This window comes from Calliphora vicina, chromosome 1 (genome assembly GCF_958450345.1).
Source record: "Calliphora vicina chromosome 1, idCalVici1.1, whole genome shotgun sequence".
Lineage (NCBI taxonomy): Eukaryota > Metazoa > Arthropoda > Insecta > Diptera > Calliphoridae > Calliphora > Calliphora vicina.
In genome coordinates, this window is record NC_088780.1 from 151,752,415 (window position 1) to 151,776,212 (window position 23,798).

Below are 23,798 nucleotides of genomic sequence, written 5' to 3' on the forward strand. Positions count from 1 at the left end.
TCAGTACTTCAAAAGGATCTGGGCTGATATATTTTTCTATATAAAATGTATTATTCTTTCAGAAAAAAAATGAACTAAATGTGTTTTGTTTTAACTATAAGTAATTCAATATGGGCTGTAATGAAAGTGTAAAAAGAAAACATCGTCAATGCAAATTTGTAATTATGTATTTACTTAACGAATTACTTCCCCTAGAACTGTTTCCCAACTACTACTATTGTTATTTTTTTTTATTTATTTTTAAAATGTCATTACAATCAAAACAAACTATGAGTGATCGGTAATCGCGATCTTTTTCCCATTTTAGATTATTTCTATAAACCTAATATTCTCAAGCATTTACAAATTTGTTTATTTATATTTCCTTAAATATAAGTGATAAGAGATCAAACTTCTTCTCTACAATATTATTGATGATTTTTTTATTTGTTGAGGGTTTTCTTTAAAACCCTATTATTGGAGAAAACTACAAGTGATCATCGATCGAACTTCATTTCTCAATAGAAAAATTATTTACACAATAGGAAAAAATATGACGTTTAATATTTTTTGAGATTGTTAAAGAAAACTAGATTTTTGGTGAGAAATATAAGTGATCACAGATCGAGTTCTTTATTTAAATAGACACTATTAACTATTTAAATAGAGATATTAACGATTTTGTATTTATTGAATTTATCGTATACAAATTGGGAAAAGATATATTTTTCTAATTACAAAGTATTACAAAATTTATTAACGATATTTTGAAATATAAGTGATCACTAGGAGGCGAATTTTTATGCATTTATTATTGAAAAATATTCACATATGCTTAAAAAAATCAAAATATGGATTAAAAATTAAAAATATGCATTTATATTTTTAGCAGAAAAATAAAATAAATAACTATAGATTGCTCAATGGACAAAAATTATTAACAACTAGTTGATCGCCCCGTCTTCGCCCGGTAGCATTTACAAATGTTAGTTCTTCAAGTTTCTTCAATCCACGCACACCAGCCTGTTCTTATTTATTTGCAAATAAAATATCTAAATTTGTACTGCATACTTTAGGGAGCATTTTTATTACAATTGACTGGACTCACAAAAAAAAAAGAATTTCCGAGTTTTACCCGGAATTTTTGATTTTTTTTTCTTTACAAACCATCTCCTAAAAATTTCGAATCGAATAAAAGAAAATCAGCCAAATCGCTCTAGCAGTTCTCACGTGATGACATTACATACATGGACCATTTCATTTTTATATATATAGATTGAATAAATCAAGTTTTATAATCATAATTGTGCTTCTGAGTTAACATTTATTTATACATGTTTAAAGCCATTATAATCAGAGCCGGAAGCGTTCCTTACATGGGAGTTATGATTAACCCAGATATGCCGACGGCTTGAGCTTGATCATTTTAAAAGTACTTTTATATTATTTTGGAAGCAAATGATAAATAAGAAACAGTGCAATTAAAGTTTTTTTTTAAAAATTTATTGATAAAAGTGTTTTTTTAAGTCGTCCTATATATAGGACTTTGGGGTCACAACAAAAAAACTAAAACGCAATAATGAAACATTCATGCATATAACAATCAAGCTACTCTTCATAAATATAAATTCCAAAAAAATATAGTATTTATTCACTTGTAAATGTACAAAATTTTACTTTCAGTACAAACGAGATATGTCAATAATGACTAAATATGGGCATTTTGAAAATATCACAAACTAAAAATTCAATAATAGTAGCAAAAAATAATGCGATCACACAATCTCCCATGAGGTAGTGGTGAGTACTAAGTATGTGAACAACAAAAAATGGTATTTTGATAAACGTTACGTATCCTGTAGACAAGAACTACATGTACTACATGTAGTACATGTAGTACAGTCGGTATATCTGGGTTAATTATGAATCGACCTTCATAAAATTAAGTGTAGATACTTATATAAATTAAACATTTATATCCAATAGTGTCCTATTTCGGGAGGACATTTGTATGGGGGCTAGGTATGTACCAAATTTGATCGAAATATCTTCAAAATTGCGCTGTAGGTTTCATGGACAGCCAGCCAGACGGAAGCACGGATATCGTTTAATCGACTATAGTGATCACAGATCGAGTGTCTTACCTCAAATAACATAATTTAAAAAACCATTTTGGTGAGAAATGTAAAGGATTACGGATCGAGATTCTATTATCAAATCATAATCTTGGTGAGAATTACATATATGAGCGATCACAGATCGAGCTCCTTTTCACAATTAATCGCTTATTGCCAAAGTTATTACAGACTTCATATTTTTTAAGTTAACAAGCGTTTAACGATTTATGATTTTTTAATCTTTTCAACAACATTCTGTACAAAAACCTCGTTGAACAGTGTTTTTACAACCTATTTAGCGTTATAAAAATTAATAGCTAAATTTTTAATTTCCTTTTACAAATTGTTATCACTTTGACTAAAGTATATTGTAATTTTGAAATTTAAATTATCAATTTAAACTATCATTTTGAAGTCCAGTGAATTGTTTATTTAATCGCCCAAAATACAGCAATAGATCTTCGATTTCCTGCTGAAAACTGTTATCAATGAAACAAAAATATTGTTTATACATTGTAATTCTCAGATTTTCTTTATCAATTTATGATTGAATTTTGATGGAAAAGTCGGTCAAAACAAACACTATAAAATATTGTTTGCGGTTAAAAAATAAATGTGATTCACAAACGAATCTAAATATTGTTCGCTGATTAAAAAAAAAACAGCGATAAGAAAGCAATTTAATTTTATTATTGTAAATAAACAAATCGGACCTATAAATAAGAACGCAGTTAAGTAAGTCAACAATAGTCTTTTGCAGAAATTTCAACCGTTAATATCTGAAAAACACAAATAAAATTCAAGAAAATGTTTAATTTCAATATACTTTTTGTGGCAACTTTGATTGCTTCGTTAGCACTCGTCTCTTGCAATACTAATGCTATCGCAGTAACTGATGTGGAAAAGAATGTTGTAGATACTAATCCAGCTGAGATTGCCGTCTTAACACAATTGAAAGTTATCGAATCTGACTCTGGTGATGCCATTTATACCTATAAATGTACCGTAGGAAATTACGTTTCAAGTAAGTGCACAAAGAGATTGATTTTTTGTTATTTTTCCTGTTACATATTATTATTTTTTTCCTTTCAGGTCGTTTGGCTTGTACTGCTCAAGATAGCACTTCATGGAACTCTCTACATAATGTTGAATTAAAATTACGTTGTCCCAGAAGTGGAAGTGGCTTGACATTGTCATATGTTGAAATTATTTATTCCGTATCATCTGCAAGTGTAAATTGTTATGTTAACGAGGGAGCTGTCGGTTTGGGTTACATTGGCGTAACCATCAATGCTTGGAATACTTTGATATTTAATTATTCGGCTAAATTTTATTCCTATTAAATGAATCCATCTTAAATACAATTAAAATGTTTTATTTACACTGTGTTGAAAATGCTAACGTTATTTAATAAAAAGTCGAATGAAGTAAGTATTTTCTGATAAGTTGGTGTCGACTATTTTAAAGAGTTGGTAATCAGTTGCAGAATCTCATCACCATTGGTTCTTATTTATGTTAAATGAATCGACAAAATTGATACAATGAATATTAAGACAATGAATTCGATCAGTGATCACTAGGACAACCAAAAATATGTATAACAAGTAAGAGTGCTATATTCGGCTGTGCCGAATCTTATATACCCTTCACCAAATTATACTTAAAAATAAAAATTTTAAATATTTTTAGGTAAACAAAATTTATTTTTGTTCCAAAGTTGTTTTTTCATTTTTTGGAAAAAAAAAATTCTAATTGTTATTTTAATTTTTTTTTACATTTTTTTTTTGTTTTTTCAATTTTTTTTTTGGTGAAAAAAAAAATTCGGGTTCAAAATTTTTTTCCGATTTTTACCCATTGTAGGTCCAACTTACTATGGTCTTATATACGTCGTTGCAAATGTCTTCGAAATATCTATCATTAGATATCCATATTGTCCATGTTAATGTCTTAGTAATCCAGATATAGGTAAAAAATAGGTCAAAAATCGAGGTTGTCCTGGATTTTTCATGTCTCAGCCATTTGTGGACCGATTTTGCTGATTTAAAATAGCAAACTTCTCGAAAGCATGTCTGACAGAATTATTGAAGATTTGGATCCCGAAGATATCTGGGGTCTTCAGAAAATTGATTTCAACAGACAGACGGACATGGCTTAATCGACTCCGCTATCTATAAGGATCCAGAATATATATACTTTATAGGGTCGGAAATGAAAAATGTGGAAATTACAAACGGAATGACAAACTTATATATTTTAAATTTAAAACAAAAAAAAAATGCTGTTAAAATGTACAATATATGCCTTAAAATTGTTTTTGTTTGTTTAAAATTTATTTTTTTTAAAAAATGAATAAAAGTTAAATAAAATACTGAATTATTTACAAATTGAGGAAAATTCACAAGTTTAAAATTGTCGAATATTGTTTGAAATCCATAATTGAGTCCTATAAAAAGTAAATCTGCTTTTGTTCCTCATTTTTTATAATATTTCTATTGTACTCTCTTTACAAAAAAGGTTATCCTTAGAAATTATATTGTCCACATATTCATGTGTCATTTTAATTTTTATGTAAAGTCGGCATCCAATATTTTAAAAGAATTATCAAAAACACGTGCAATAGTTGAATGATGTGTTCTATGTACTATATTTCTCATCGATAGTTTTCTCTGTCGATACCTAAAGTGGTTTGAACTAATCTTGGATTTCAATGGAACATTATATTCTCAAAAATGTTCGAAAATAAATTTAATGAAATATGAAGTTAAGAGTCATATATTCAAAGAGCAAAATATGCAAAAAAATTAAATGGATGCCAATATTCTTAAAATTTGTTGAAACGGAGAAATAACTAACTTATATGTTTATACAGCATTTTTTGTTGGCCTGGTGATCACTCATATTTCTCATCAAAAATCTATATTTATTCGAAAAATTAAAAAAACCTAAAAACGTTAATTACTTTGTTAATAAGCTTCGAAATGAAACTCGATCTGTGATCAGCTATATCAGGCACCAAAAAATCCATTTTCATACGAAAAACTAAAATTGTTGACAACTTTATTAACAGTCGCCTAATAGAGAAAAGGTGCTCAATCTGTGATCACCAGGGCAAGGATTTCTATGCAAATGCATGTTTGTATTCAGTAACTCAAACTTTTGACAATTTATCTTTCCGAATCGAAGAATTTGCAACAAAATGACATCGATTTGTTGTTGCACATTTTGTTATAAATGCATATTTTGCATATTTTTCTTTTAAATGCATATATTTAGCATATTTTTCCATTTTATTACATATTTAATTTTCTTTTGGATATATTTTTATGTTAGTGTACACAGTACATTAGACCGTACCTCAAAAAAATCCGCCTAATGTAATGTATTTCTGCCACCCTAATATCAGAAAATGAATGCTTGCAAGAAATCATTAAACTAACGAAGTAATTCGATAATACCTGCAGAACAGTCAGCTTTTACCGTCGGATGTATACATATGATGTAACGAAATCGTTTCTTTTTGTCAAAGATAATTCGTCAAAATTTGGTACAATATTTTCTATTGCTCCAAAGACGAAGTCTATTGAATTTGGTTAGAATCGGTCCATTTCTCCTAGCCCCCATATAATTGCCCTATCTGAAAATAGGGAAATTTATGTTTTGCTATTATTAATAAATATATTACAAATAAAAGACTTGTTTTTATTGCATATTTTTGTAATTTTTAGTGCATATTTTCTTTCTTTACAGTGCATATTATAAGCGCATATTTTTAATATTTTAGTGCATGAAAATCCTTGCCTTGGTGATGATCACCTATATTTATTTTTCACCAAAAATCGATTTTATAAATATCGTCTAGATTTTTTTTTTGCAAAAAAAGTCAAAAGTTTAAATTTTTTCGAAAGGTTGCAGAAATAGATATCTAAACTATTTGGGAAACATTTTTCTAAGAACAAAACGTAATAAGGTTCATGGATTAGAAAAAACACCCGTTTGGCCAAAATGTCAAATTTAAATTACTATCCAATAGGACTAATCTTGGTGCAAATTTCATCACCATCGGAAGACATCGGTTTTAAAAGTTGGTTCACTTAACCACTTAACCCAAAAAAACCCCAATATTTAATTTTTTATGATGATAATATAAACAAAAGATTGCTTTTTAGAACATATTTCCAGTTTCCCTGGTGATCACTTATATTACTTACCAAAAAAAACAAAAGATTGCTTTTTAGAACATATTTCCAGTTTCCCTGGTGATCACTTATATTACGTACCAAAAAAAATGTTTGCAAAAATATCTTATATACATAAATCACCAAAAATATAAAAACTCAAAGACTTTAAAAATCGTCTAACTGATTTTTATGTAAAAAAATTAAAATATAGACGTTTATTATTGTCATAAAGTTTTTTTTATCATTTAAAGAATTAATGGTTTTTCCATTTTGTTTAACTCTTTGCGGTTTAATGGTCACTTAACCCTTTGACGGACACTGACGTCTATAGACGTCATAACAAGGGTTTCTGGGGGGACATGACGTGTATACACGTCATAAATTGTTTCCTTCATAAAATCATTATAAAGAAGCTAATGCCCTTAAAAATTGGTTAAAATCAATAATATATCTGTTTTCTTTATAACGATATGTATATAAACATTGTTGCGGACAAAATACGGATACAAAGCTTACGAATATTGCAACATGCCAAATTTTTAATTTGGGACTTCCCCTGGTAACATGACGTGTATAGACGTCATACTTGTATTAGAACTTAATCAGTCGTGTAAAGTGTGTGTTTCTGAATAGACATATTATAAATCATGTGCTTTATTATAAATCTTGAAATGGTCTACATGTACCATGACGTGTATATACGTCATGACGTCTATAAACGTCATGACGTTTTGTATCAAATAAAATATATAAGGAGACTCATGACGTCAATAAACGTCAAATATTAAAACCAATTTTTATGTTTTAGATAGATTATATTTTCAATTTCCAGCAGTTTGGTGTTGTCGGAATTTTCGTATCTTGCCAAATAACGGAGATACAGCAAGTGTCCCACGGGAAGAACTCCTAAAATTTTGGTGTCCGTCAAAGGGTTAACTAACCACCTTTTGTATAGTCTTTAAAACATAGTTTATTGGCATCTATTGGAATTTTTCTAAATAATTACATTTTTTCTTTCTGGTTAGATAAATATATTAATTTAAAAATATTGTAAAAATCTGTTTTTTAAGAGACTTTCACACATTCAATAAAAAAAAAGCACAGAGTGTTTATTGTTCATCGAATTCAGTGTTAATTTGCTATTTCGGTTGTTTGGTTAGAAAATTTAGTCAAAAATATTCGATTTCAAAAAAATTTATACGAAACAAAAATTTTTATTACAGTTATTTTTCATGCCAACCGCGGTTTACTAACGGTGGTTGGTAAACTAACCACTTTACTCCACAAAAAAACCTTGGAATGGGGTGGTTTTTTAGATTTTGGTTTATTTTTTCTTACTTTTTATAATAAACTAACCTTGATTAAAGTAAAAATGCAATTGTTTTGATTTTAAACTTATACACAAAAAAACTTGGCTGAAAGAGTTAATATAGTACATACAGTCTTCCAACAATTATAATGTGTGAAATTGTCCATTCACACGTTCTAATTGTTGGCTAATATGTTTTGTTTTTAATTTATTACAAGGTTGGCTTCCGATTTTGAAACGGTAACGCTAATTTGGATTATTTCGGTAACGGTAATTTCACTCTGAAGTAAATTATTAACAAAATTTACAAAAATTAAAAATAATTTAACAATAATGGCATTTATCTGTCTATACTTGACAAATTTTTATCATGATAAACGTCAAAATGGTTGTCAAGATAAAAAATTATCAGGTATAGTCTCCATTTATTAGTATTATTGCTTCGTTATGACAAAATTGTTAGTGCTTTTGCTAAGACAACTTTGTCTTGACAACAAATGTCATTTATTGTTATGATAAATGTTTGTCAAGTATAGACAGGGGGTTATTTTTATAATTTAAACTATTTATAATAGATTTCACTTTAGATTCCATCAGAATCTTTTGCATCTTCTTGGAATTTGCATTTATCATTTAACTTTGTTCATGAAATTCTATATAAATTTTGTAGCAATATATCAACAGAAAGATTAAAAAGATGATTAATGGTTGAATTGGTTAATATATTTAATGGAATAAAGCAATCATTTTAAAAGAAAAATAAATAAAAATTTTATCATCATATAATTGCATTTCAATACTAAGAATTTTACGAAATATTTTTTAATTTGTAGATAAATTTCCTTTTTGCAACATCGTTGACTAATAATTTCATAGTCAGGTATATATTCCATTGATTGAAATTCGCAATAAGGAAGTAACTTAATTAATTTGTTACACAAAGAAAATAAACCTATAATTATGATGAGACAGAGTTGGTGGTAGTGCACTAAATTTAATTTTTCACATACTAAGTGATAATGAAGTATATCTTCACTATCACTAAATTTACTGGTACACTGAAAAACGACGTTGCAAAATCGACAACGGTTGGTGTCATTTTGACACCATACGTTGTCACCATTGAATGAAATTTGAGACTCATTTACAGCTCTGGTATATACATATATTTGTTCCTTTTAACTCCTACAAGGAGCATAGGATAACACGAAGTTTTATTTCATTCCAATGTAGATGAAGACGGGATTTCGACTTTTCGTTTCCAGGTATGGGATGGTCTTCCTATTCGTCGACTGCCTTGGATTCCAGTCCATAGCTTGTCTTGCAATATCTGTCGATGGTTTCTGCAATGTATGTCCAATCCAACACCATTTACGTTTTCGACATTCCAGATGGATCGGTTGCTCGTTGTTCGAAATTGTTCTGGCCAATATATATATAATTTCTTCCTTACACAGAAAAAACAAAAATTCAAATCCAATCACAAAATTCATAAAGTCAATTGAATATTTTATTGAAATGGGACCTATCACAAAAATCACAAAATCAAACAACAAAATTTGTAAATATTTTATTGAAAAAAAAAAATTTTTTTCTTATTAAAATATTTTAACTATCAATGAAACATTTATATGAAATTCCACATAAAATCAAACAATATTTTTAATAAAACCATAGAAACAAATAATTGGTTTTGACTAGATATTCAAACAATATTTTTTATTAAATCAATTAAAATATTAATAACATTTAAATTCAAAATCAATAAATATTTTAATTATATATTATAATATAATATTATAAACAATATTTTCTATATAAACTACTGATATACACAATATTTTCTAAAGAAAATACTATTTTACACAATAGTTTCTAAAGAAAATACTGTTATACACAATATTTTCTATATAAAATACTGTTATACACAATATTTTCTATAGAAAAACACTGTTATACACAATAGTTTATAAAGAAAATACTTTATACACAATAGTTTATAAAGAATATACTTTATACACAATATTTTCTAAAGAAAATACTATTATACACAATATTTTCTATATAAAATACTGTTATAGATAATATTTTCTATATAAAAATACTGTTATACACAATATTTTCTAAAGAAAATACTGTTATATATAATAGTTTCTAAAGAAAATACTGTTATACACAATATTTTCTATAGAAAATACTGTCATATAAAATATGAACTAGTTTCTCCCACTTACGGACTATCCAGCAAACGGGAATCCAAATTATATGGATATTGTTCACCTGTGGGAAGATAAACCAGTTTTCACATTCATCTTAATGAAAATCAATCGTCTTACCAATTATGTCGTATTCTCCCAAATTTCTGTCATAGGAAGCTAACAACGTCTGCAATTATACCGGAATGTTTAACAATGATATAATAAAGAATTTTAAGTTCATACATACTTACCAATCTTGAAACGTGAGGAGTTATTGAGCCCTTGAACTCCTAGTCTGTTTCATGACGACCAAAACTTAAAAATTGTGTACATATGTAAATATTTTTTTTCAAAATATATGTATAATTTATTTTTATTTTACAGCTGTTTGTCAAAATTCACTATAAATTTGTTTTTGTTTCAAAGTAAACAAACATTTTTTCAATAATTTAAAAAATTGTTTGAGTTTATAAAAAAATTCAAACAAAATTTTAATAAAGAAAATATTTTGTTATGTACAAGTGTTGTCTATTATTTTGAATATTATAAAAATGTATCACAAAATGAAAACGTGCTTGATTTTAAGTGCATTATGTTAAAATATTTACAAAACAAATAGACGTTTCTCATTATTAAAAAAAGTTGTTAGCATTGTTAACCATCAAATTTAAAACCAACTAAAATATTTATGAAACCAAATAAAATAAATAATAAAATACAAATCTGATTTCAAACATGCATTTGTTTGAAAATATTTTAGTCATAATTTTTTCTGTGTAAGCATTTGAATTCCACACCGGATTGCCTTGCCTTGTTTATGCGGCTTGATATGTCAGCCATAGAACCACCACTTTTGTCCAGTATGCTTCCCAGATAACAGAATGAATCTACCTCATCAAGCCATTGATTCTGCTCGGACAGTCTTTGGTCATTATTAGAGTTTATTCTCATTGGTTTGGTTTTGCATAGTTAGTAAATATAATATATAGTGTAAAATTAGGACATTGAACTTATAACTTTTTCCAACAGTTCATCCCCTTCGGTATGGATTCAAGATCCGATTCAAAGACTCTCGCAACAGTTTGAGACATAATATCAATCAAAAATCGCAGCGAAAAAGTATTCTAGATTCGTTTTAAGATGTATCAATTCTCAAAAACTAGAACTGATGAAGAATTTTCCAAAAAAAACTATATTAAGTGTATATATGTATATCGTTTTACAATTGTTTTGCTAGATTTAATATTTTGATTTATATAATTCTGTATAAAACATAAATAAAGCTATTTAAACCAAATTTTTATTGCAAATTTATTGTCTTTAAATGCAGAAAAATTTGATAACTAATAACAATATAATCGATCGATATGACGAACTCATTGTTAAGATATAATTAGTTGATTGATAACAAATTTGATATTCAATATTACAAACTAATTGTTAAAAATAATTGTTAGGTGTTAAACAATTTGAGTAACAAATATATTCTCTGTATTTACAAAAATGATTGTTGGTGCCTTTTTAATTAAAAAAATAATTGTATTGACGAATTTGGTAATTAATATAACAATTGATTTGTCGTAATTTTTAATCAATGTTGTTAAATTATTCCCGACGCATTTCAACGTGAGTTGCTTTTTATAAGTGTGTTTTAATTTTATTTACATTAAAAAATTTAAGATATTTTAATAAATAATAAAGGTTAATAGAGGTGCAAATAAATGGTTTAAAAACCAAAATATAAAAGAAAGTGTTATTGTGTTTGATTGCGAATTTGTGTTGATGCAGATGTAGATCCAGGCAGTGAAGTCAGTGAAAATCTAGGCAGAGAAGACCGCCGAATCCAGTGACGACATACAACTCCAAATGGAAACTTATAGTTTTTATATTTATTTTATATTTACATAAGTATTTATAAGTATTGTATTAAAAAAATGTAAAAAATAAAGAAATTGTTATTTATGTATTTTAATTACCAAAAAAAAAGAAAGGAAAAATTGTCAGGTGTAAAATCGTACACGAAAGGTATCAAGTCGACAACTTATGGTGTCAAATCGTACACGAACGTTGTCAAATCGGCAACGGATGGTGTCAAGTCGGCACCGTTCGTGTACAATTTGTACACATACGGGGTTGAAACGCTATTGACACCGAATGTTGTCAAATTGTACACGGATGTGTTAATTTTTTCGCTGGGTGTAATGAACAAATCTGCACTATACTCGAATAGTGAAAAATTTGAACAGTCGCTACATATTAGGGGGTGGTCGATTTGTAGGGAGCAATAAAAACACCCAAGTAACAAGGAAAATCGTATTCTAGGGATCAAAATATTCTTCTTCCAGGTGGTGTGCCACTAGCATGGGTGGGTCGGCTCTCCAAAGTTTGTGGGGGTAGGTCATACATTTAGACTCGATTGGGCCACTTTAAATGGGTAAAATTTTCAAAATTTGGGATTTTTCAAAATTTGATCTTTGGGTCAAAATAAGGAACATCAGAATTCATTTTAGAGATATGGTTCCTTGGGCTAGTAAGATTTTCCTTGTCACTTTTTTATTCAACTTAATTTAAGTATGATCCCACTGTTCCACATTACATGCATTTTTTTTCAATACAAAATTGCGTAATTATTGCACCCATCTGAAGGTAAAAACATTTCTAAATAAAACACAAAGGATTTCTCAATTTGAAGATAAGGAAATAAAGGAAATTTCTTTACGTAACATTACAATTATTATCTTTGCGAATCAAAGTTATAAAAAGACTTACAATAATAAATTTGCAATCAAAAGTAATTTTCAAGAAATCTAAATACAACAAAATGGCTCAGGCAAGTGCCAGAATTTATGCAACGCCTTCTAAAGTAGATGCTTTAACGAATCAAGAAATTGGAGCTGAATTACAAGAGGCTTTGGCAAGATCCCGTGAAGGAGAATTTAAATATAACTACTTGTATGGATTTAGGAAACTAGGTAAGGATTTCAAACAAGTTTTCAATTTAAAATATCGTATCTAAATTTTTTAGGTGATCCTTTAATTGATTATCGACGAGAATCTAAACAGTGGACATATCCCCAAGATATAGAATTCATAGTGCTTTGTCATGCTGAAGAGGGACACAATGTGGCCTATGTAGATATTAAAATCGACCAAAGTTCTACACAACATGATGCAAACATTATTGGAGGTGGCATAGGTCAAAATCATATACGTATATTGCTAAAAGCCCAAAATACATATTGGTTTAAATATGAAGTGCGTATCTTTGGCCGAAACAATTTGCAAGAGATTAAAGAATAAAACTATTTAGTTAATTGACAAATAAAACAGCACTTAACTAATTCTGAGCACCCTGTTTCCATTGCATTTGAACATATACTAAAAATCAGTTCCTTCTAAATTTCCACTGATAAGTTTAATAAACATAAATAATAACAATTGAATTGAGTGTAAATTACCAACGACAACTTTTGGTAAATCAATTTCAGGCCAAACAGTTTTCAACAAACTCTCGACGAACGAACACAACGGCTGTGTTTTCATTTTTAGTTTCGAAAAAAAAAATATTATCAGTCACGGGTACACCTGTCGAGGAAATATTTTCGTACAAAAGAACAAGTACTCGTACTTGTGATAAGAAAAATCATAGAATATTTTGAAATAACAAAAAAAATTAAAATATAATATGAAATTATCCCTAAAATCATAATGAAATATGTAAAAACCCTAATAATATTTGTAATTGTGTGTCATATAACTCCCGAAATAATATGCGATAAAGTTAAAGTGGTCAATTTAAATACTTGGAGTTTATCGAATGAAAATGGAAGTAAGTTCAATAGAAAATTGAGTGGAAAATAAATCAAAATAATCAGTTATAAATCACATTTAAAAAATATTTTAACATTTAAATTTATTAAATATTAAATCGTAATTAAGACAGTGTTCTTAAAAAATTATTTATAATTACAAAAGTTAAATACAAAACATATTGACAAATTAATAATATATTTATCAACGTCAATAGACAGTTTAATGAGGAAAGAGAGAGAGAGTGGCTGAACTTTCATTTTATCTATCATTTAACCCGTTAAAGAGTCCTAACTGATCCATTGGCTCAATCCAATCAATTGGTTACTTTATACATCTCATGTAATCTAGCATAAAGACAATTGTCACTTAAGTGTCTCTAAGTAATCTAGAGGGTAGTCACTTAAACTTTTATTACTGCAGTTTTTTGTGACTAATTCGTACAAATTGGTTTTTTTATAAATTGTGTTTCTATAATTCATATAGTTTATTGTCTTTTTACTTAAGAGTACTAGCATTCTATGTAACCTAGCGTAAAGTAAATTGACACTTTAGTGTTTCTAAGAAAGCTAGAGTCTAGTCACTTTAAAAATTTATTTTGTACTTCAGTTTAGTAAACTATTGTAGAGATGTCGGAGGATGTTCTGTTTACAAGCAATCGGTTATTACACTATCTATGGGATGTCTTTTTAACTGACTATTAGAGGTCAGTTAGCACCCATATATGTTAAAATAACTAGTTATGTGGCTGATCAAGTAACCAGTTAGGTAGCTAGTAAGGAAACTGTCTCTATGTAACCGGTATATGAATCCAATGCGTTGACTACTTTGGGTCAGCTATCAGAAAGTCTAATTATAATCCTAAAGAGTTAATTGATCCCCTACTTAGTTACTAATTATGTAACTACTTGCTACTCTAAATGGTAGGTAAAATCACTAGTTCGGGCAGTCTTCTAGAACAGATGGGTTGTTATTGTATCACATATATGTGTGAAAAGAGAGTAATTTTTATTAATATTTTTCTCGCCTTCCGTTCTATGTATTTATTCTATGGTCCTAAATTTATGTAATTTTGTTTAGAGAATTTTAAATTAGTCGCTAGCAAATATACATTTTTATTGTGAAATAATGATGCAATTACCAATTACCAATAAATGTTGTATGAGAATCCTGAAGTTGGAAGTTAAATTTCGAAATAAAATTTTGATCAAACTTGATCAAAAACATGCTGATCAAACATCTGTACAAATATTTATTTAAAAATGGGTTAATTTAATTTGTTTGATAAACTCATATTTGGGAGTGTAAATAGAGAAACGTAGCAGACATATTGTAATCAATAACAATTCAAAATGTTTATTTTAACTCATATTCATGTATACTGCGCTTCCGGAGATAAGATAAGAAATTTAACAGCGATAATTATTGATATTGATAATGTTCAGCGTGCAAAATTATTTGTTAGTTTTTCTTTTATTGATTGTTTATAAACTATAAACTAAAGGTGCAGTAGCAAACTTTACACAGCTTTATTATAAATATTTTCAGAGGAGTAATAAAATACTAAAAGTAAAAAACTTACAGTTTTATTTTGAGAACTACATACGTACGAGTATTAGTGATGATCAATATAATTTTCATGATTGTATTACATTTTATAAAAAGTGTATTTTTGAATCAATATTACTGAAAATAAACAAAACATTGAAATTATTCCACATATCGTCACCTAATTTTCAAAACAAAACCAGTAAGAATTTATATTCGGTCAAGCCCGTCCATATAATACCCTACACTGATTATGAGCAAATCATTATTCTAATAAAATTTAAATAATTTTTTTAGAGAGTGATTTTCGGAAATGATGGACCGATCGCCATAACATTCTTTGTATATTATTTTAATGCTGTTGATTAATTTCTGGATACCAACATTTTTAGTAGTTTTCTGCTCGTTAAAGTAATTTTCGGAAGTGGGCCTTACATGGGAGCTATAGTCAATTATGTGCTTATTGTATATAAAACTTATTTGTGGGAAAATAATGGACCGATTTTTACCAGTTTTAATGTACTTATGTGAAACTGACCGAAGATAACATTATGCCAGCCAGCCAGCGGAGACGGACGGACAACGTTAAATCGACTCAAATATTGATTATGAGTCTAATATTTACCCTTAATGTATGGTATTAATATCAATATTAAATAAAAAAGCTAAATCTCTATTTGGAAACGTGTTTGTCATTCTGTTTAAAGATTAAATAGGAGAAACTATTTCTAAATCAGTGATGATTTTAATATTGCAATAGTGTTTTGCTGTTACGTTATTGTGACAAAAATAGCTAAATTCTTCGGAAGAAATTGCTAACATTTTTTAATTAAAGAAACACATAAATATTATACAAAAAACTAGTTAAGAATGATATATTTGGCTATGCCGGATGGACAAACAAAAATGTATGAATATAACAAACCTTGAAATGGAAGGAAATGCATACATATTCCTATATGATGATTGTTAACCTTAAAATAACGTATTATATTGGAGCACGTGTATCCTTGAGATCATATTTTTAAAAACTCGTATTTATTACCTTGCTTTCAGAATAGCTCAGGGGAGCCGATTAATAAAAACATGACCCTTTTGTGATATCTTCGGAATCGATGGAGATGGTTGAGAATATTTTGATAATTGAATATACTTATGACGAATATTGGTCGCATGAAGACAACATGGATTTGAATGAGTCCTTGTTGCAAATAATAATGATAACTAGAGCTATTGTGAATTTTGTGTGGAAGGTACCAACGATTTGTATGTATTAGAATCCATAATTGTTTACTGGTTCAAACTATTTAGTTAAACTGATTTTACCCATTTTCAAGACCAAACATTTCTGAAAATTGTTATTTTTGAAATTTGTTCCATAACGAAATAAGATTTTTAGCTATTACGTCGTAGAATCATACTATTTATTCAGGCCATAGTTTATCTAATATTGTACAACATCAAGACTTATGGACTGGGAAAATAATGTAGATGTACTGGTCTATTTATCACAATTGACACAAGCCATGCCCACCAAAAAGGAATTTATTCAGATCAAATCGAATTAAGGTTCATAAATTCCCTCACATTTTCACTTCCGGGATAGAAATAAAACAATATTTTTACTAGTGGCAATTGGCCACTTCATTATTTTCACTAAATATGAATATCTATAGATACTCTTATATACCCTTAGAACTTAAAATTTCGTTTTAATTCATTCTTATTGACGTAATTTTGTTGCTTTTGCTGAAAAAATTTAGTTGGGCTATATTTTGCTAGAATCAATCGATACGCAACAAATTTGGTCATCACCACTAATCTAAATATTATAACTTTAAGAAGAAAACGTATAAAGAAATTCCCGAAATTTCCGACTGAAATCTTTCGGGAAATTAAGAAAAAAAGGAACTTTACATAGAACACATAACAGAATAATGGGTGCCATATGCTGATAACTAAATGACAGTGGGGTGGCACCAACCTGGTCCAATATCTTTGGTAACTATAGAACTATATGAAGTATAACAGTTTTGTATTGAGCATTCATTGATAGTATTTATTTACCTAAAGCAAAATTTAAAAAAATCTAAGCTTCAATGTATGTACCAAATATTTATTATTCGCATAATTACATTATTTTTATAGCAATCCATGTAGATAATCTCAGAAGTCCCAATGGAGTTTATACCGCTTTAAAAGATAAATATGGTTGCATTTTGGAGTCTAAAAATGACGATAACTTAAGATGGATTGCGTATGATAACTGGACCTTTTCAACAGTCTTCAGTGGTAAGTACCTAAACTAAATATCTTTAAACCAAAGAAAACAATTTACGAATTCGAAGTAATTTTATTATTATAGTTTTTGTAAGAATTCAAAAAATAAATTGAAAAAATATATTTTTATTGGTCCAAAAGCAGATATCTTCTGAAGCTAGATATCTATAAACATTTATAATTCAAACTAATAATTTGTGAATAATTATCCATCTTTCAGTCAAAGTCGACAAGGAGCTACGTGTTAATCTCACTCTACATGGCGTAGATACTGTGTCCACAGTTTATTTAAATAATTATGAAATTGGTAAAACCGAAAATATGTTTGTACGCTCTTCCTTTGACGTTGGACCATATTTGAAGTCGGAAAATATTTTGGAAATCAAAATAATATCTCCCATATTGGCCGCAAAGGAACGCGCAGCTAAACTCAAGGAAAATGACATCAATGCTCCACCTGATTGTCCACATATTCGTGCGAATGGCGAGTGTCATCGTAATATGGTGAGAAAAATGCAGGCAAGTTTTGGTGGAGATTGGAATTTGGCAGCACTGTCGATGGGTATATGGAAACCGGTTGATTTGGAATACTATGAAGTGGCCATAATGAGAGATGTTGATGTGGCCATTCGTCATAATGATACACATTGGACGATGGATATGAGATTGTTTTTAAGTACGGATATACGTCAGAAGTTTTATTGTGAAGTTACATTTATAGCGGTGTAAGTAATAAAGGAAATATTATAATTCTTTAATTTAAATTATTGTTTTTTCTTTTAGAGAACTTCTAAGTAATCCCTTAGTTTTCAACCGTGAAATCTCCTATAACTCTCTGAAAATAGAATTTAAAGTGGATATACCAAAGGTAGGTACATAATATTGATATTCGAATTTAAAATTATTTTTAAAAATTATTCTTGGTTTCTAGGATAGAATAAAATTATGGTGGCCTAATGGTTATGGCGAACAGAAATTGTATCCTTTATATTTTGCCAGTAATTGTTGGTTAAATCCTGCTGGACCTAGATTGAAATCGAGAACAAAATCTCAAAAAACCATAGATGTTGGTTTTCGCACCATTGAACTGGAAGAAGATTTAGATGGTACATTTGAAGTAGCTTTCCATATGAATTTTTATTAATATTTCTTTTTGATTTAGATTTTGGTCGCACTTTCTATTTTAAAGTGAACGATCAGCCAATTTTCATTAAGGGAGCCAATTATATGCCTGCTCATATATTGCCCGAATATTCTTACAGAGAGAATAAACTGTTACATCTAATAAAGTCAGCCAAAGAGACCCACTTGAACATGATACGAGTATGGGGTGGTGGTCTCTATGAGTCGGATACTTTTTATAATTTAACCGATTTCTATGGTCTGTTGGTGTGGCAAGATTTGGCGTTTACAACTGCCACCTATCCCTTAACCGATTCATTTGTGGAGTAAGTACTTTTTAGTATATTGTAAAGATTAAGTTAATTAAACTTTTTATTTTATTTCTAAGATCTGTACGCTTAGAGGCCTCACAAAATGCCAGACGTTTAGCTTTTCATCCCAGCTTATGCATGTTTGTGACCAACGATGAAATTGAACTGTACTTGACAAAGAATAAAACAGAATTGGGGCCAGACTCAGCACGCCTGGAAGAGGAATACAAGCAAATGTTTATGGGCACCATACGGCACGAGTTGAATGTCATATCACGTAATGATTTCAATCCCAGGGCTGGTCCCATGATTTCTACACCTTCAATGGGGGTTGAAGAGAGTAAAAAGGAACTATCCACAGAGCCGCAGAATCCAAATTATGGAGATGGTAATTAAAAATTAAGTCTTACATGTAAGGTAAAGATTTTAAAGATAATTAAATTTTCATTATTTTAGTTCACTTCTGGGAAGACGAAAAAGATGGCCTAGATCCGGACATTTATCCGCGAGCCCGTTTTATATCAGAATATGGATTTCAAAGTTTACCCGCCCTGGCATCGTGGAATCGTACCATTTATCCGGGCGATAGTTTGCCTAATATTGTGCAACATCGTCAACATGATCCGAAATCTTTTATACCCATTCTACAATTAATATCAAGACATTTTGCATTGCCAGCAATGGACTGGGAAAAAAATGTAGAGTCCTTGATCTATTTATCACAATTAACACAAGCCATGGCCACCAAAACCGCAACGGATGTATTCAGATCACATAGAACACATAAGAGAACAATGGGTGCCATTTACTGGCAACTAAATGATAATTGGGTGGCACCCAGCTGGTCCAATATCGACCACTTTGGTAACTATAAGGTAAGCAGCTAATGAAATCTAACAGTTTTGTATTGTGTATTCAATAATAGTATTTATTTCCCTTAAATCAAGATGGTTTGGAATTGGTCGAAAAAATTCATGGCCCCCACAGCCATTATAGCCTTAATGGATGTTAAAAATTCCAGAATCAATGTCACTGTTACCAAAGAAGAAGTAGTCAGTGAAATTGAAAAACCAACGAAATACAATATAACAATGTATACATTTTTGTGGTCTGAACTGTATCACCGAAAGTCAATAACTTGGGAAACATCATTGGTACATATTTTAAATAATTTTGTTTTGAATTGTTGTTGTTTCAACGCATTAATAACTGAATTCTTATTTTATAGAGCTCTAATGGTATTAATACGGATTATTTGGATATGAATGCAGTATTTACTGCACCATTTACACGTAACAATTGCTTTTTGAAATTTGTCTTGACACAAAATAATAATACCGTATCCAGTACTTATATAATTCCGGGCAAGATTGCAAATTCGAATGGCTTGTCAGATCCTCAGTTAAAGGTAAGTAGTTGTGGTAAACGTCATATATATATTCCATAGTTGCCGATCCTTTCACAAAAAATTTGGGCTTCGATAAAAATGTTATTGACCACGTCCAGTAAGATTTTAATCGAAAACATTTTAGAGGATTTTTAAACCAGTAGACAATTTTGATGTATTGTGGTTCCAGTAGTACAAAAATGGTTAACATTTTTTAAATTCTATGGATAGATGTTTTTAAAAAAAAAATGTTTTCCTAAAATTCTGAATTTTTTTAAATGTTACTCCACATATTTTATGATGACTCAAAAACGGTTAGTCCGATATTATTAAACTTAAAAACGTTCAAATTTACATAACCTATAATCCGGTTATATACTGCATTTTAATCGGCGCAATAGTGAATAAATTCGAAAATAATCCATCGATTTTTATGATCGGTATCTCATTTTGTTCCTATTTCATGAGGCTTTGCGATAAAGTTATAAATCTAAACAATTTTTGCCGTTTTCGATTTTTCATGATTTTTTTAAAACAAAAAAATTGAATATTTTTACATAAAAAATATATTTTTTGTTTCAATTTGTTATTATAACTCCGAAGCTACTGAGCCGATTGAAATGCTATATACAGGTAGGCCTCCATTTACGCGGTTTGTTGGGCCCAAAAAAATAGCGTGTAAATCAAATTCGCGTAAAACGAGGTACTAATTTAGAACGAAATGCTTTTGTGGGGCCAATGATTTTTTATTTCGCGTAAAACAATACATCAGTCACATAACAAAAAAGAAATTGGGACCTAAAAATCGCGTTAAATAGAAAGCGGACGTAACTAGACAAAAATTCAAAATCGAGTTTTTGATTGATTGAACAATTGCCAAGAATACTCAATTATTATTGATTTTATATCGTATCCTGTAAAAACAATAATTATTGTAGTTAAACAAAAGTAAAGTTAAAAATATCAACTAAAAAAATTATTTTTTATCGAAAATTATGGAAAAAATATCAATTAAAAAAACAAAATTTTCCAATACACAAAAGAGATCAAATCATAACAAAAAAATCATAAAAATTAACGAAGTTTTCAAAAAAGAAATCTGCGTTATATAAAAATCGTGTAAAAAAGTCGCGTATTTGAAAAAATGGTTGCTAATTTGAATTCGCGTTATATCGAATTCGCGTAAATAAAGTACCGCGTAAATGAAGGCTTACCTGTATATGTAAAAATTTGTACATAGCATGGAGGAAATGTTTTCAAAATTCAATCAATCGAAAGAAGAACATTAACTACTCATTTTTATGTATATCAAACAAAAAGTTAAATTTTGTGAAAATGAGCGAATTCACTTAAATGTGAATAAATTCGAAAATAATCAATAGATTTTTATAAAGTAATAAACCTGAACAAGTTCTGCCGTTTTCGATTTTTCATGATTTTTAAAAACACAAAAATTTGCTATTTTCACGTAAAAAACATATTTTTTGCTTCAATTTGTTATTATAACTCCGAATCTACTGAGCCGATTAAAACGCAATATATAAAAAGATTAAAGGTTATGTAAATTTAAACTTTTCTAGGTTTACTTCAATAATATCGGACTAATTTTTTTTGAGTTATCATAAATTATGTGGAGAAACATCTAAAAAAATTCACAATTTTAGAAAACAAATTTTTTTAAAAAAAATCTAACCATAGAATTTAAAAATTATACCATTTTTGTACTTAGGTAACCATGATGCATCAAATGTATATAGTGGTTAGTAAAGCCATTTTTTGCTGTTGACCTGTGTTGTTTGTAATTAGTCAGAGATTCACAGCGGGGAGAAGATCGTTGGTGAAATCACTGATGTCTGTGTTAGTGGCAAACTTAGGGCAACCAAGAAATGGGTTGATGTTCGTGCCATAAATCTCAGTCAAAATCAGTTGTATGCGGATTAGGGTTCCTAATTTCCCGAACTTTTTCTCTTTCCGGCAGAAAATTACAAAATTATATTTTCATTTGTTAATTCTGAATTAAAACAGTAAAGTTTGTTCGAATAGTAGGTATTTTTCATAGATGTTTTAAAAGAAGTACAAAATAAATTTATTTGGTTGTCCAATGTTGATTCAAATTTCATCTCAACGAATCTGAATATTGTAACGTTAAGAAGAAAACGTATAAAGAAAATCTCGAAAATTCCCGGAAAATTTCTAAAAATTATTCCTGTGAATTCATAGGAAATTTTTCCCGAATAGGAGCCCTATTGTGGATCGAGAAACAATATACGTTGAATGAATCACATGTCAGACTGGATTAAAAGTACCTGACGATGCTGTTTTGAAAATGGCCCTAGGCTTTGCTGATTGACTAGCTACAGATGGCAGAACGGGCTTACATGCAATAATGCATGTAGTAAATGTACGAAGAGTAGGAAATTGTGTGTTCCTTGCAAGTCACACAATGGCTATGATAGATACATGTCTCTATCCTGTGTTAAGTCATCGGTGAGGTAAGGCCAACATGTCAGGTACTCATGTAAATCTTAGTCACATACCGTTTCAAATCGAAGTTGAGCCAGATTTTAAAACTTTCGATCAGGAAGCTGAGGGAATAGAAAGTTGATGATATGACTTATATTTTACTCCATAATACTTAAAATGTGTTTGTTTACAAAGATGGTTGTTCTTAAATTTATAATTTTTTAATTCTATTCTTTTTTCCTTTATAGTACGGTCTAACTTCCCAGTACTGTTTAAAAACCAATATCGAGTATATACAATACTACACCATCACAATAACTGTTAAAAAGCCCGCTTTATTTGTTTATGTTGAAGTTTATCATCCAGCTGTGGAAAAATATAAACTTTCAGAAAATGGCGTTATAATAACGGCACCCATTAAGGTGATACATTTGGAAATTGAATTGAAATCAGCGCCATGTATTACGCTCACCAAAGAACATGTACGCATAATGACAATAAATGAGTTGTTATTTGGTGATACACCCGGTTATAATAACAACGATCAGAATGACGATAATAATAGCAACAATAACCAAATGTCGACAACTGTTGCAATGGAGTCAAATTCAACGGAGGAAAAATCTTCAACCGAGAATGATGAAGATGGAAATGTCAATGTTAAGAGTACTACTGTAGCTGATGTTGAGATTGAACTTAATACAGTATAAAATTAGCTCAATCAATTTAAAATTATGTAGTTTATCACTTAATATATTCATATGTAAATATGTATATCTCCCTATTATTGTAAAAAAACGCAAATAACTAAGTATACTTATAGAAATGTGTTTCATTACCAGGGTTATAATGTCACTAAACCTAGTACAGTTCATGATTATGTTGTTCTATAAAAACACTAAACCATTTAATTTATATTTTATTAATAAATTAGAACCCATGAAGTTCAGTGACTGGAAAATAATAATTTGCATTATAATGCAAAATAAAAAATAAACATAAACACAAACACAAATACCGTTTGACAAATATTTGTTTCCTTTTTTTAAATAATGGCGTTAGAACAACACAATTGATAGTTTCTGCAAATAAAATT

The 23,798-nt window shown here is 29.0% G+C and overlaps 3 protein-coding genes across 3 annotated transcripts; all 3 read left to right on the forward strand.

Moving 5' to 3' along the window:
- Positions 1-2,855: 2,855 nt before the first annotated feature.
- LOC135959137 (uncharacterized) lies at positions 2,856-3,479 on the forward strand. The gene is made up of 2 exons (XM_065510186.1): positions 2,856-3,120; positions 3,189-3,479. Exons 1-2 carry the CDS (start codon positions 2,904-2,906, stop codon positions 3,437-3,439), a joined length of 468 nt encoding a protein of 155 aa, XP_065366258.1. The 5' UTR covers positions 2,856-2,903; the 3' UTR covers positions 3,440-3,479.
- Positions 3,480-12,587: 9,108 nt separating this feature from the next.
- LOC135964106 (uncharacterized) lies at positions 12,588-13,219 on the forward strand. The gene is made up of 2 exons (XM_065516182.1): positions 12,588-12,753; positions 12,807-13,219. The coding sequence occupies exons 1-2, from the start codon at positions 12,603-12,605 to the stop codon at positions 13,079-13,081; spliced, it is 426 nt and encodes a 141-aa protein (XP_065372254.1). The 5' UTR covers positions 12,588-12,602; the 3' UTR covers positions 13,082-13,219.
- An 83-nt stretch (positions 13,220-13,302) lies between these two features.
- LOC135964105 (beta-mannosidase-like) lies at positions 13,303-23,518 on the forward strand. Its single transcript, XM_065516181.1, has 11 exons — positions 13,303-13,610; positions 17,288-17,431; positions 17,640-18,144; positions 18,203-18,287; positions 18,351-18,525; positions 18,582-18,867; positions 18,930-19,240; positions 19,309-19,727; positions 19,800-20,006; positions 20,081-20,260; positions 22,951-23,518. The coding sequence occupies exons 1-11, from the start codon at positions 13,490-13,492 to the stop codon at positions 23,410-23,412; spliced, it is 2,895 nt and encodes a 964-aa protein (XP_065372253.1). The 5' UTR covers positions 13,303-13,489; the 3' UTR covers positions 23,413-23,518.
- Positions 23,519-23,798: the final 280 nt, after the last annotated feature.

Coding starts and splice junctions, on each gene's coding strand:
- LOC135959137 (XM_065510186.1), top strand. CDS start 2,904: ATGTTTAATTTCAATATACTTTTTGTGGCAACTTTGATTGCTTCGTTA. Junction 3,121..3,188: donor CGTAGGAAATTACGTTTCAA/GTAAGTGCACAA, acceptor TTTTCCTTTCAG/GTCGTTTGGCTTGTACTGCT.
- LOC135964106 (XM_065516182.1), top strand. CDS start 12,603: ATGGCTCAGGCAAGTGCCAGAATTTATGCAACGCCTTCTAAAGTAGAT. Junction 12,754..12,806: donor GTATGGATTTAGGAAACTAG/GTAAGGATTTCA, acceptor TAAATTTTTTAG/GTGATCCTTTAATTGATTAT.
- LOC135964105 (XM_065516181.1), top strand. CDS start 13,490: ATGAAATATGTAAAAACCCTAATAATATTTGTAATTGTGTGTCATATA. Junction 13,611..17,287: donor TTTATCGAATGAAAATGGAA/GTAAGTTCAATA, acceptor TTATTTTTATAG/CAATCCATGTAGATAATCTC. Junction 17,432..17,639: donor CTTTTCAACAGTCTTCAGTG/GTAAGTACCTAA, acceptor TCCATCTTTCAG/TCAAAGTCGACAAGGAGCTA.